The 15,061-nt window shown below is 34.8% G+C and overlaps 1 protein-coding gene across 1 annotated transcript; it reads left to right on the top strand.

The window, feature by feature from the left end:
* Positions 1-15: 15 nt before the first annotated feature.
* On the top strand, positions 16-14,126 carry LOC129317535 (uncharacterized). The gene is made up of 3 exons (XM_054961848.1): positions 16-908; positions 7,043-7,078; positions 14,016-14,126. Exons 1-3 carry the CDS (start codon positions 318-320, stop codon positions 14,124-14,126), a joined length of 738 nt encoding a protein of 245 aa, XP_054817823.1. The 5' UTR covers positions 16-317.
* Positions 14,127-15,061: the final 935 nt, after the last annotated feature.

The raw sequence follows: 15,061 nt of genomic DNA on the forward strand, positions 1-15,061 counted from the left end.
ATGGTGGGAGGCAAGGGCAAGGAGCTTATTCTAATACTTACAACCCTTCATGGAGAGACCATCCTAATTTCTCCTATTCAAATCCAAATGTGGCTTTACAAGACAATCAACAAAGAGGATCCTATCAAAACACCTTTGGCCGTGACCCTCCACCTCATTTGTCTCAAGGTAGCTCTTCTCAAAGCTACAATCCAAGTGGTAATTCTCTTGCACCTTCATCTAATTCTTATAGTGATAGGAGGCTTGTTCCAATTGAGAGTTCTTCTAATTCAAACTCTTCTAATGATGTGAATGTGTTACGTAAGCAGTTGATTGAAATGAACTCCTTGTATAAAAACATGTATGATGGCTTAGGGAACAAGGTAGAGAGTATGGGTAACAAGTGTGAGAACATGAACTCTAAAATTGATGCCCTTACTTCTCAAATGAATATGCTTGCTAACCAATTAAGTGCAGCCAATGCTCAAGCCTCTACATTACCATCCAACACCGTTGCTAATCCTAAAGCTAATCTTAATGCTATCACATTGAGGAGTGGCAAGGAGTTGGGAGAAAGAGTACAAGAAGACAAAAGACAAGGGAAGGCCGAGAAGCCCTCTTTAAATTCTTCAATTGATGTTAATGTTTCTAGTTCTTCTTTTGCTCCTAATGATGCATCTTTTTGTAGAGATGATGAGGATGAAAACATTGAGGAGATCATATGTGAGCAACCACCATCTAAGGTGAAAAAGGGGACTATGGCCGAGTTGTTTAGTAAGGAAAAAGAGGGAGAGGCCGAGCAAAGTGAAACAAGAAAGGAGAGTTCAAGGAAGGAAGAAGGAAAGCAAAGTCAAGAGATTATGAAGAAGCTTCCTTTTCCACAAGCACAAGTGGTCCCTAAGCAAGTAAAGGGACAATTTGATCAAGAGGTATATGATTTCTTCCATAAGATTCATGTTAATGTACCCTTGATGGATGTAGTTAAGAACTTTCTAAGTATGCCAAATTTTTGAAAGATTGTTGTACAAATAAAAGAAAATTTAGGCCTAATGCAAGGGTACAATTACCCTCATCTGTGAGTGCTATCATGAAGCCTCAACTCCCTATAAAATGTGAGGACCCTGGTTCCTTCACAATTCCATGCAAGATTGGCAACACACATTTTTCTCATGCATTGATAGACTTAGGTGCAGCCATTAATGTTATGCCTCTTTCAATTTATCATGCCTTGAGTCTTGATTGCATGCATAAGACACCTATGATATGCCAATTAGCGGATAGAAGTGTTAGAAGACCACATGGAGTAGTAGAAGACTTGTTGGTTTGTGTTAAAGGTCTATTATTTCTGTGGATTTCTATGTGCTTGATATGTCAAAAGAAGGGAGTGGGGATGATATTTTGATTTTAGGAAGGCCATTTATGAGGACTGCCCGTACATTGATTGACATGGAAAAAGGTAGTTTGATTTTGAAATGTGGAGAGGATCATGTTATTTTTAATATATATGAAGCAATGAAACATCCTTTTGAGGATTATTCTTTGTTAGGTGTAAGTTCCATTGAGTTATTGCTTCATGATGCTTGTGAGTCTCACATGCTTGATTCTTTCTCACATGTTGATGATGATTTGTCTCTTGTTACTACTACATGTATTGATGGATGTAGTTGTCCTATTTGTTTAGAGATTGATGCATGCTTGAATGATGCAACTACTTCTTCTCATGATTTGTTTAAAATATCTCCTATGCTTGATCTTGAAATGCTTGAGAAGGGTATATCTTCTTGTGTTGTAGGTACTAAAGCCATTAAGGCCGAATCTATGAGTTTTTCTCCACTCGAGCTTGATGTTCTTAGGATTCCCAAGCTATTGGAGGAAAATTCTACACTTTCACATGTCGAGGCCGTGGCTCAAGTCCAAGCACTTGAGGACAAGTTGCAAGAAAAGGGGGAGGCTGTAAAGAAAGAAGAGGAGAAATCAAAAACAAGTGAGAAGCCTAAAAGACAAGATAGTACCATGGAATATTCCACCAAATTAGACTTGAAGAAGCTCATTCCCTCTTGTGTAGAGCCACCTACCTTGGAGTTGAAGCCTTTACCATCCAATCTCAAGTATGCATATCTCATTGAGAATGAGAAGCTTCCGGTAATAATTTCTAACTCTTTATCTCTTGAGGAAGAAAATGCATTACTTGATGTGTTGAGAAAGAACATACATGCTATTGGTTGGACTTTGGCTGACATTCCTGGTATTGACCCTATTGTGTGCACACATAAAATTTTTCTTGAGGACAATGCTAAGCCCATTAGGCAACCACAAAGGAGACTTAACCCATTGATTTTAGATGTGGTAAAGAAAGAGGTTGTTAAGCTACTTAGTGCTGGGATCATCTATCCTATAGCTGACAGTGAGTGGGTGTCTCCAACCCAAGTTGTACCTAAGAAAGGGGGGATTACTGTGGTAAAAAATGAGAAAGGAGAGCTTGTTCCAACTAGAGTTCAAAATGCTTGGAGAGTGTGCATAGACTATAGGAAGCTCAATAATGTGACTAGGAAGGACCATTTTCCTTTGCCTTTTATTGATCAAATGCTTGAGAGATTGGCTTCCAAGTCCCATTATTGCTTCCTAGATGGGTTTAGTGGGTATTTTCAGATTCCCATAGCTCCTAGTGACCAAGATAAGACTACCTTTACATGCCCTTTGGTACATTTGCCTATAGGAGGATGCCTTTTGGTCTTTGCAATGCACCTGGTACTTTTCAAAGATGCATGATGTCCATATTTTGTGATTTTATTGAACATTGCATGGAAGTCTTTATGGATGATTTTACTGTGTATGGTGAGTCCTTTGATTCATGCTTGCATTCTTTAGATAAAGTGCTTGGTAGGTGCATTGAAAAGAAGCTTGTGCTTAACTTTGAAAAATGCCATTTCATGGTAGATAAAGGAATTGTTTTAGGCCATTTGATTTCTTCCAATGGCATAGAGGTGGATAAGGCCAAAGTAGATGTGATTGCTTCTTTGCCATATCCTGTTTGTTTGAAAGATTTGAGATCATTTTTGGGACATGCAGGCTTTTATAGGAGATTTATAAAGGGGTTTAGTGAAATTGCTTTGCCTATGTCTAAACTCTTACAAAAAGATGTTGATTTTGTTTTTGATGATGCTTGCAAAAGGAGTTTTGACACTTTGAAAAGCATGCTCATTTCCCCTCCCATTCTTAAAGCCCCAAATTGGTCTTTGCCTTTTGAGTTGTCATGTGATGCTTCTAATTTTGCTGTGGGAGCTATGCTTGGTCAAAGAGAGGGCAAGTTATCATATGTGATTGCTTATGCATCTAGGACCCTAGATTCAGCTCAGGTTAATTACACCACAACTGAGAAAGAGTTGTTTGCTATTGTTTTTGCACTTGATAAGTTTAGATCATATCTTCTTAACTCTAAAGTTGTTGTGTACACTGACCATGCTGCTGTGAGGTACTTGTTTAAGAAGACAGATTCTAAGCCTCGCTTGATTCGATGGGTGATCTTGATGCAAGAATTTGATGTGGAGATAAGGGATAGGAGTGGTTCTACCAATCAAGTAGCGGATCATTTGTCTAGACTACCTCATTTAAAAGCTACTATGGTAAACTCTAACCCTACTATTCCTTGTGATTCATTTCCTGATGAGGCATTGTGTGCCATTTCATCTAAGCCTCCATGGTATGCCTCTTTTGCTAACTATATTGAGTGTGGAGTCTTGCCTCCTTGTGCTTCACGTTTTGCCATTGAAAAATTAAAAAGAGAGTCTAGATTTTACATTTGGGAACCACCTTTGATGTGGAAGATTTGTAGTGATAAAGTGATTAGGAGGTGTGTTGATGATGTTGATGTGCCTTCTGTTCTTGAATTTTGTCACTCTCATGCATGTGGTGGTCATTTTAGCTCAAATAAGACAGCTAGGAAGGTTTTAGATTGTGGATTGTATTGGCCTAGCTTGTTTAAAGACTCTTATAAATTTTGTAAAGCATGCTTGAAATGTCAAAAGGTTAGTAGTTGGGGTAAGAGACATGAAATGCCTCAACAACCCATTTTATTTTGTGAGATTTTTGATGTTTGGGGCATTGACTTCATGGGTCCCTTTCCACCATCCTTTAGTTTTGAGTACATATTACTTGGTGTTGATTATGTTTCAAAGTGGATTGAAGCCATTCCTACTAGAACTTGTGATGCTAAGATTGTTTTGAAGTTTCTCAAATCTAATATTTTTTGTAGGTATGGAGTTCCTAAGGCCTTGGTAAGTGACCAAGGATCCCACTTTTGCAACAAGATGATGAAGGCTCTCTTAGCTAAATATGGAGTGCATCACAAAATCTCTACACCGTATCATCCCCAAACTAATGGCCAAGCCGAAGTATCAAATAGAGAAGTCAAGAAGATCCTAACCAAGGTGGTGAACACAAATAGGAAGGATTGGTCTTTACACTTAGAGGATGCTTTGTGGGCTTATCGGACCGCTTATAAGACTCCCATTGGCATGTCTCCTTTTCGATTGGTATATGGAAAGGCTTGTCACCTCCCTGTGGAGATAGAGCATAGGCCTATTGGGCCATCAAGAAACTCAACTTGGATTTCCATCTTTCGGCTAAGGAGAGATTTCTTCAAATGCAAGAACTTGAGGAGCTTAGGTTGGATGCCTATGAGTCTTCTAGGATCTATAAGGAGAAAACAAGGATCCTTCATGACAAGCTAATCTTGAGGAAAAAGTTCCAAGAAGGAGATCAAGTCCTCTTGTTCCAAACAAGGTTTATTCATAAGCATGCCAAGTTGAAGTCTAAGTGGGAGGGACCATATCTAGTGACCAAGGTGTTTCCCTATGGGGTTTTGCAACTCTTGAATAAAGCCACGGGTTCCACCATGCAAATCAATGGTCACCTATGCAAGCTCTACAAAGATGCCAAATCACTTCAAAAGGAGGAGGACTTCTCTCAACATGTTTTTGAACCACCATGATAAGGTTGTATCTCTCCAACCTTGAGCTTTTACTTTCCTTTAATTGATATATTTAATGATAGGTATAGTTCAAGTGTGGGGGAGATGAACCTAGTAGGAAAATTAGAGTTTATTTGCTTTATTTGACTTCTTTGTCTTGTGTTTTAGTTTGAAAAAAAAAAATCTGCAACACACTTTTGTTATGCATTCATTATTGATCTCACCTTATTTTATCACTAGTCTATACATACATTGAGGACAATGCATGATTTAAGTGTGGGGGAGAGAAATAAACATTTTGTTTTGTTTGTTTGGTTTTGTTTTGTTTGTTTGGTTTTGCAAAAAAAAATTAAAAAAATTGCTTTGTTTTGTTTTGTTTGAGGTTACTTAATTACCTAGCTCTTGAATGGATATTTTGATTCTTGAGATGTGGTAATTTTTAGGATTGAATAGGTGTGAAGTGAATATTTTTTACCTTGAATTAATGGATTAGAGTGGCATATTACCCTTTCATGGAAGAGGCTAAACACTCATGTGTGATTAATTCCTTAGTGATGTTACCCTCTAGAATTTGTTTCACTTCTTAATTAAGACCACATATCTCACACTTGTTTGATAGGAGATGAGAGATGGCATTCATAAAAAATAGCCAAAAGCCAAATAGCCAACCTATTATCATTTATTATCCTTTGTTAGCCACTTTGAGCCTTTGGTTTGATTCTTAAAAAATATATATATATATATATTCACCCTATTTTTCCCAAGGAATGCATGTTACACTTTTATATGTCTTTTTAATATTCATTGCATGTCCTAGATCAAATGAGTGGATGCCTATTATTATTTTTCTATCCATTACTCTTTATCCTTTATTGTTACACCATTACATCCATTACTTCTATTGTTTTCAAAGAGTTAGGGGCAACCAAAAAAAAAACAAAGATAGATTTGAAAAAAAAAATATAGTAAAAAAGAAAAGAAATAAAGTTGCTAGAAAAAGAAACAAAAAGAAGAAGAGAAAAAAAAAAAGAAAGAAAGAAAAAAGTTGCCTAGCTCATCCATTCCATTTGTTTTATTATTTCTTATCATTTCTTTCCATCCTCATTGTGTTAAGGTGTTCACTCAATTGAGTTAGGTTATGCTTTGCATATTAAGGGGATATATCTTGATTTAGCATTATTTTGATGCTAACCCTATTTTTTATATATATGCATTTCTTAGACATCCTTTCATTACCTATATCACAACCTAATAAAGTCCATTTGATTCTTGATTGCAAGTGCTATTTAGTGATGGAGATGTAGAAGGGTTACAAATTTATAGTAGGGTTTATCCTAAGAAATTTTGAGTGAAATTTAATACCTTATACACTTTGAGTGATGAGAGCAAACACTTAACCTAGAGAGGCTTACTCTTTGACATTGATTCTTGGTAAGGGTTTGTTTGTGATGTGCATAATTCTTTCCTAATTATTGCCACATTGATTGATAATTTGTAGAAGTTCATGAGCTAGTATTTTAGTGACTTGAAACAATGTTTTTCTCTTATTTTTTTTGTCTTATAGTTTCTTTTGGGACCTTTTTCACTTGATTTTGCCCGGAGTGCAAAAGCTAAGTGTGGGGGAATTGATAGAACACATTTGTTACCCACTTTTATTTGTCAATTAGGACCATTTTATTAATGATTTATCACCTTCAAGTGCACACATTGCATTAGATTTGGAACTTTGCCTAAGTTTCTAGGTTCAGTGCACTAGGGGCATTTTGGTCCAAAAAATAAACTTTTGAGAAAATGTACAAGAAAAATTGACAAAGTGCATTTTATGTCCAGTTGATGAATGGTGAAATTATATTTTTAAAATTCATTTTAGTTTGGGAGTAATTAAATAAAAAAGTCAACACTTTCTTAAGTGTCTTAGTTTGTCCTAGTTTTTGGTTTGCCTTTGTGTGGAAATTTTTATATAATTTTGTGCAGCCTGAAACTTGGTTAATTTAATAAATTCTCCCTTCTAATTATGAATTTAATTCTGGACATGAATTAGATTTTATTATATCATATGCTATTTAATTGAATTATGTGATTTATGTGACATAGGTGGCATGTGACTTGTGCATCAATTGGGCAATTGAGGTCAACACTCCTTGAGGTCAATGGCTGATGGTTTGCACGTGAATTATGATTATTTTGAGGGATTAGATCAGCTAAAATGATGTGGATGACACATGGAAATTAGGCACACATTGGAATCATCTACAAACCAATAGGAAGTTGCCACCTTGCAAGTGTGACAAGGCTCCCATTTACATTTTAATTTCTTTTTCCTTATTTTAATTAAGCTTCAGCTGATGGGAGACACCAAGGAGCATGCCATTTTAAGTCCCAAATGGGATCCAACACATATCTCATTCATCTTCCACATTCTCTCTCTCTTGTTCATAGTGTTCTTCATTTTCTCTCTTTTGTTCTTCATTTTCCAGCACCCTAACCTCCATTTTCAGCCACCAAACCTCCACAAAACTCATACCATTCTTCTCCTCTCTTCATTTTCGTTCCATCCCTTCCATTTTCACAAGGATTGAAGCTCATTTCCATCATTCAAGAGCTATGGAGTTTGGCCTTCACAAGCAATCACTAGGGTTCTTGAAGATGAAGATTGGCTAAGTTTCTTTGTGGAATCCTAGAGAGATGAAGATGGAGGATGAGTCTTGAGCTTCAAATTGGCTAAGTTCTTTTGTTTCCTATCCTCTTCTCTTTTTACTAGATGGTTAGATTCCTTAATCTAGGGTTTAATCATCTTAGCTTATAAATTCTAATTTGAATTTGATGTTGATGTAAAGAGAGAGGATTGTTTCATTTAATTTCTTCCTTGGACAGCCATGACTGAATTTTGCCACTCTTTGTTTGGCACATAATCTTGTGTTTTTCAATTAGTGAATTTCTTGTGTTAATATTGCATAATCTTGTGGTGTTAATGCTTGTGTTGTTGAGTAGCTTGACATAATCTTGTGGTTGCTCAATTTATGTGTTTGACCATGGCTGTTGAGAGAGGATTTTGAGTGAATCACTTGGCTAATGTCTTCACCAATTGGTTAATTGAACTAGGGACTTTAATCTAAGACCTAGGGAGGTTAAGCTAATTAGGTTAATTGGCTTTGGATAATTTTCTTAAGTCATGACAGCTTTAGTCAAGAAGAAAGGGAAGCTAAACTTAGCCTAATCATGAGAAGATAATGAATCCAAAATCAACTAATCTCTAGGGTTCCATTATTGCGAAAAGGGAAGTTCATTTCACTCACTTTCACTAGCATTTTAATTACTTGCACATTAGGTAATTAGTTTAGATAATTAGCTAGGTAACTAAATTCCTACAAACTTTGGTTGATTTATTTCACTAGATAACTTTCAATTAGACTTAAAACCATTCCTTGGGAGATGACCTAGGGTTGGCTCTATATTGCATTAGGGTTAGCTTTAGTGTAATTTTGAAGATAAGCGACTAATTTCCTATCATTCGGTCAGGAGTATTGGAGGACCAGATGGTTAGGGATCATGCATGTAAATTTGTGGTGATATTATATGATGTGATTATATTACTTATTTTAATACTTGTTTATAACTTGGCTTGTTAATCAATAATGTAGATTATCTTAGTTACTGAGATTTTTATCTCACCCCGTGGAATATCATTTTACAGGTGCTACCAGTGAGACTGAGCCAGGAAGGGAATCGGGCAGGGGCTAGTATATTTGCTACACTCTTTGTAAAGCCTGATTTTAGTTTGAGTGGTGTACATAAACTTGTTATATGATATTACATGTTGCCAACTAGGAATGCATATCATTTTGATTGGTTGCACTTGTTTTATACTATGTTATTTTGTATTTTAGCCCAATATGGTATGTGATGTGAATAAGCGAGAATTTTTATGGTGATGGGCTAAAATACTAATACAAGTGCAAGGAATGTTTTATCTAAGTGGTGATAATGTATTGATAGTGTATTATGTGGCAATAGAGGCCAAATAGTACTTGTAGTGCTAGTTGTGTACTTTGGCCATATTAGGCAAAATGGCCATTGAGTGGCCAAATTTTGTGTTTGGTATGTTTTTATGTGTTTGATTGGTCACTCAAGTGTATTTTGGTCTATTGGACTTGGTTCAAGCCTCATAATGGATTAATGGTATTAGTTATGAGTTTTGGGTACTTGGATGGTTGAAAATTTCTTTAAAAAACTAACTTTTGCATTTGAGTGTCTAAAATTCTCATACGGTGTCGGATCGAAACAAAACTTGTACCATTAGTTAGCTTATTAAATAAGCTTCGTGTGGGCGCTTACATCACTCTAATCGAATATCGGATGTGAAAATGGCGCGTGTTCGAAGTTCGTCCAAAAAAGTTATCATGACAGCATTGCTGTCATGGATAGGTACGCTGCGGCGCATTTCGTGCAAGCCGCGATGTATGGTACAGCAAGAAAACATGGAATTTTGTGCCACAAGCCATGGCGCACAGACCACGAGCCGCAACACATGGACCAAAACACTCTAAAATGACATTTTTGGCCCTATTTTGAAGTGGTTTGCTTCCCAAAACTTTTCCATGCTTCCAATGTCTATTTAAAACATTAAGTTTGAGCTCAAACTATCAATTTAAAGGTTTTTTATGGGATCCCAAATATTCCACAATTATTTTCAAAAGATTATTAGTTTTAACCCTTATATGGATAATGTGAGCTTAGGAGCAATCTTTGCTCCTAATTATGATTGTTTGATATGATTGTGTGGTGAATTTTGATAATGTCAAGGTGGACATTACAATGAATACATGAGTAAGCATAGATGCTATTCAAGTAAGTTTACAGATGTACTGTATAACTTGTTACACTAATAATGTTTGTGAATTCTTATGTGATAATGTGTATTTGTGTGAAACTTGATGAAATGATGAGTCTTGGCCCCATTTGTGTAAGTTAAGTGGATTTGTGATTTCTGACTATATGGTGAGGCTTAGCCCTATATGTGTAAGTCAAAGGAGTGAAAGTGGAACAAGTATAATTGGGTATGTTATTTTTGTGTGAAATCTCATATAAGACCACAAGTGTGTAATGTGGCATAGAGAGGTCGAAATGTGCTTGAAATGTGTTGAGTATGATATTATGTGCCAATCAAGTGTGTATGGTCCTGTTAGACTTGGCTCAAGGCCTAAAGTGATCTAATGAAACAAAGGATGGAAATTGAACACTTAGGGTGCTCAACTTTGAAAAAAAGTAACTTTTTGCTCCTGGGTGTTGATCGAACACATTTTTTATCCACTTTTATTTGTCAGTTAGGACCCTTTTATTAATGATTTATCACCTTTAAGTGCACATATTGCATTAGATTTAGAATTTTGCCTAATGCTTGATTCAGTGTACTAGGGGTATTTTGGACCAAAAATAAAATTTTGAGAAAATGTACAAAAAAAATTGACAAAGTGCATATTATATCTAATTGATGAGTGGTGAAATTATATTTTTAAATTTTATTTTAGTTTAGAAGTAATTAAATAGAAAATCAATACTTTCTTGAGTGTCTTAGTTTGACCTAGTTTTTGGTTTGCCTTTGTGTGAAAATTTTTATATAATTTTGTGCAATCTGAAACTTATTTAATTTAATAAATTCTCCTTTCTAATTATGAATTTAACTCTGGACATTAATTATATTTTATTATATCATATGCCATTTAATTGAATTATGTGATTTATGTGACAGGTGGCATGTGATTTGTGCATCAATTGGACAATTGAGGTCAACACTCCTTAAGGTCAATGGCTGATCATTTGAACGTGAATTATGATTATTTTGAGGGATTAAATCAGCTTAAATGATGTGGATGACACATAAAAAATTAGGCACATATTAGAATCATCTATAAACTAATAGGAGGGTGCCATCTTTCAAGTATGACAAGGTTCTCATTTTTCTTTTTATTTTATTTTTTCATTTTTTAATTGAGTATTCAGCTGATGGGAAACACTCATTTCATTCATCTTCCACTTTTTCTCTCTCTTGTTCATAGTGTTCTTCATTTTCTCTCTTTTGTTCTTGATTTTCCAGCACTCTAACCTCCATTTTCAGCCACCAAACCTTCACAAAAATCATACCATTCTTCTCCTCTCTTCATTTTCGTTCCATCCGTTCCTATTTCACAAGGTTCTAAGCTCATTTTCTTCATCCCAAGTTCCATGAATTTTAGCCAACAAGCTTCCAACTTAAGGTTCTTAAAGATGATGAAGATTGGCTAATTTCTTTGGTGGAATCCTAGAGAGATGAAGATGGAGGATGAATCTTGTGCTTTAAATTGGCTAAGTTCTTTTATTTCCTATCCTCTTCTCTTTTTACTAGATGGTTAGATTCCTTAATCTAGGGTATAATCATCTTAGCTTGTAAATTCTAATTTGAATTTGATGTTGATGTAAAGAGAGAGGATTGTTTCATTTAATTTCTTTCTTGGACAGCCATGACTAAATTTTTCCACTCTTTGTTTGGCATATAATCTTGTGTTTTTCAATTAGTGAATTACTTGTGTTAATATTGTATAATCTTGTAGTGTTAATGCTTGTGTTGTTGAGTAGCTTGACATAATCTTGTGGTTGCTTAATTTATGTGTTTGACCATGGCTGTTGCGGGAGGATTTTGAGTGAATCACTTGGCTAATTTCTTCACCAATTGGTTAATTGAACTAGGGACTTTAATCTAAGACCTAGGGAGGTTAGCTAATTAGGTTAATTGGCTTAGGATAATTTTCTTCAGTCATGATAGCTTTACTTAAGAGGAAAGGGATGCTAAACTTAGCCTAATCATGAGAAGATAATGAGTCTGAAATCAACTAATCTCTAGGGTTCCACTCTTGTGAAAAGGGAAGTGCATTTCACTCACTTTATTTAGCATTTTAATCATAATTAGTTTAGATATTTAGATAACTAAATTCCGACAACTTTAGATGATTTATTCCACTAGATAACTTTTAATTAGACTAAGACCATTCCTTAGGAGATGACCTAGGGTTGATCCTATATTGTATTAGAGTTATCTTTAGTTTAATTTTGAGGATAAATGACTAATTCCTATCAAAATTTTGGCACCGTTGCTGGGGAGTGGTTAAGGTTTAATTCTAAGATTGTTAAGTGCTTAATTTACATTTTTAGTGTTCCTGAATAATTTTGTGAAAATTATAAATATTTGTGTTTTATGTTTTTCTTAGTGTTGTTGTGTGTTTTGAGCATTTTTATTCTGTTTTGGAGAAAAGAAAAAAAAAATTAGTGCAATTTTTGTTGGTTTGGTGTAGAGCTAAAAATACTCTGTTTCTAGTGTCTCTATCTGAAATTGAAAAATTAACTGGAAACGAGTATGAGGGAATTTGAACTTGAAATATATTTCATTTAAAGCTCTATATCTTAGCTTCATTTTAAAATTGGTTTGGTCAATTTTGGATCCGGGAAGTGTTCTGTGGAAATTTCACAAGCTAACAAGGTCCAAGGAGTCTTTACAAAGGATTCCCAAAACCTTATTGCAACTTTGATTTGGCACATCTCCCTCTATGTGTGTCCAAATTGATTGATTCTGGTCTCATTTTTCTTATTATTGTATTAGATTTATTTCTTGTGTTTAGGATTTTCTTCAATGTTTCCATTTTTCTATTTGAAAGTTTGTTGGAAGCTCTAAAGGTCTTCTAGACAAAATCCTATTTCTCTAGACCTGTGGACCAATTTTTGAACAATTTTGGGAACAATTGGGATAGAGTTTGGATCTGAAATTTTTGTATAATTTTCCTGTATATCTCTTGTACCTCTCATAAAATTTTCAGGGGAATTTCTCGTTTGGATTGGATGATAAGAAATTCACAATTTCACTGTCTCTAGAAAGCCTGTTGCACGAATTCCAGAATTGTTAAAGCTTCTTAATTGAGCATTTCTAACTTTCTTTCTACCTTTTCAATGATTTTTATTTGTGTGATTTTTTTTTATTGAGTTCAAAAAAAATAAGAGAAAAAAAATCACTTGTTTTTGCATTCTAGAGCTTGCTTATGAACCTTGATTAATCATGTTCCCTTGTAGCTATAATTTTACACCTCCTTATCACAATCAATTTCAAGCACAATACAATTTTAACCCACCTCACCAATAAAGAAATAAATATTGTGTGCATTGTGAGTCTCCTTACCATTTTTATTTTGAGTGTCCTTCTCTTGTAGGATATTCATTGCCACAATATGAATACCAAGTAGGAAATTACTGCCAAACAATTAGAGAACTTACATTTACTCAAGACCAAAATGAAAGAAGTCCATATGATTTTCAAGACAATCACTTGTGTCCTATGCAAGAACCATAAGGAACTTCATTCTATCAAGAGGGTTCAATTCAATATGAAGATTCAACAACCCAATAAATGATGAGAAAACTTCAAGATGATCTTGATTCCACGAAGCAATCCATGGAAAATCGCCAAAGAAAAGATCAAATGTTTCAAGAAATGGAAAAATCTCAAGACCCTTTGAAAGCCTTGGATGATATGATAGAGAGACTTACTCAAATCAACAATTCATTTCAAGCTTCACAGGTTTAAGAGTCATCTTGTTTAGGTAACAATTCTCTTACTTTTGTTGAGATTGATTCTTCTTCACATTTGACTTTATCTAATGATGAGCATAATAATTTAAATGATGATGACATAGATGAAGAAATTATAGTCGAATCACTTTGGATATTTGAGCATGAATCATATTGTGAAAAAGTATACCCTTGGGAGAAAAGCACTTTGAGTATACATGACAATTCTCTTGATTTAAATTCAAATATCATTGAAAGTATTGACTCTTTACTTAGTTTGAATAAAGAAAATGAAATGGATGTTGATGGTAGCGATGATGTATCTTGTGTGCTTGAAATTTCAATTCCTTCTTGTGATATTTTTGATAATGCATAGGCACTTATTTCTTCTAACCATGATGTGCTTGAGAAAGGTTGTTTACCTTCTTTTGTAAGTGAATAAAGCAATGTGGCCAAACCATCTATTAATTTCAAGCAGGAACTTGCTCAACTTGAAGAGGCTAATATGCAAGGCTTACAAGAAATTGAGGACAAGTCTCAAGAAGGGGAGAATTTGGAGGACTTAAAGCATGAGGAAATAGAAGTTTAAGGAAATGACTTTGCAAAGCCTAAAGGTAAATTGAGTGATGATGATCTCATGATTGAAGAATTTAGTGATGATCTTTTCTTGTTGTCTAGTATTAATTCATACTCTCATACTTTCATATCTCTTTGTACTTGTTTGAATGATTATAGATGCCAAAATTGTTGTAAAATTAATGAGTACTTAAATGATGATGCCACATCTTCTCATGAATTACTTGATGATAATAAAGTGTCTACTATACTTGAGCTTCATAGGCATGAGAAGGGTATTTTGTCTTGTGATGTAAGTACAAACACTAAAGGAGCCAGTTTTAAAGAATTTTCTCTACTCGAGCTTGATGTCCAAGAGGTTTCCGAGCTATTGAAGGAAAGTTCTACACTTGTGGTACCCTTGGCCGAGCACCCTATTGAAATGCTTGAAGAGGCTGTGGCTCCTACTAAGGATTTGAGCAAGGAATTGAAAATAACTCAAGATGACAAGGAGGTTGGAATTCAAGGAATTGATTTTACAAATTCAAATAGTAATGAGAATAATATTGAATTAATGCTTGATGATTTTGATGATGAGTTGGCTTTGTTTCATAGTACTTGTTCTAATTACCTATTCACTTATGATTGTTCACATGATTCTCCACGCCTTATTTGTTTAGAAATTAATTCATTTGTGTTTGAAAAGAGTAGCACTCATTTACTTGATGAAATAATTGATAATGCATGTTTATGTGAAATTAATCATGAGTGCATTTCTTTGGAACCCAATATGCTTGAGGAAGGGTTCTTTGTTGATTTTATAGGTCCAAATAATGATATGGCCAAGAACCCACATGTACTTAGAGGATTTATCATTGCAATGGAAGAGACCTTGGCTAATCATGAAGATGATCAACTACATGAAGTTATGGAAGATTCCACACCATACATCTTGGAGCCATTACAAAT

The sequence above is a fragment of the Prosopis cineraria genome, unplaced genomic scaffold, assembly GCF_029017545.1.
Source record: "Prosopis cineraria cultivar Desert tree isolate PC_DT_omini unplaced genomic scaffold, ASM2901754v1 PC8, whole genome shotgun sequence".
Classification (NCBI taxonomy): domain Eukaryota; kingdom Viridiplantae; phylum Streptophyta; class Magnoliopsida; order Fabales; family Fabaceae; genus Prosopis; species Prosopis cineraria.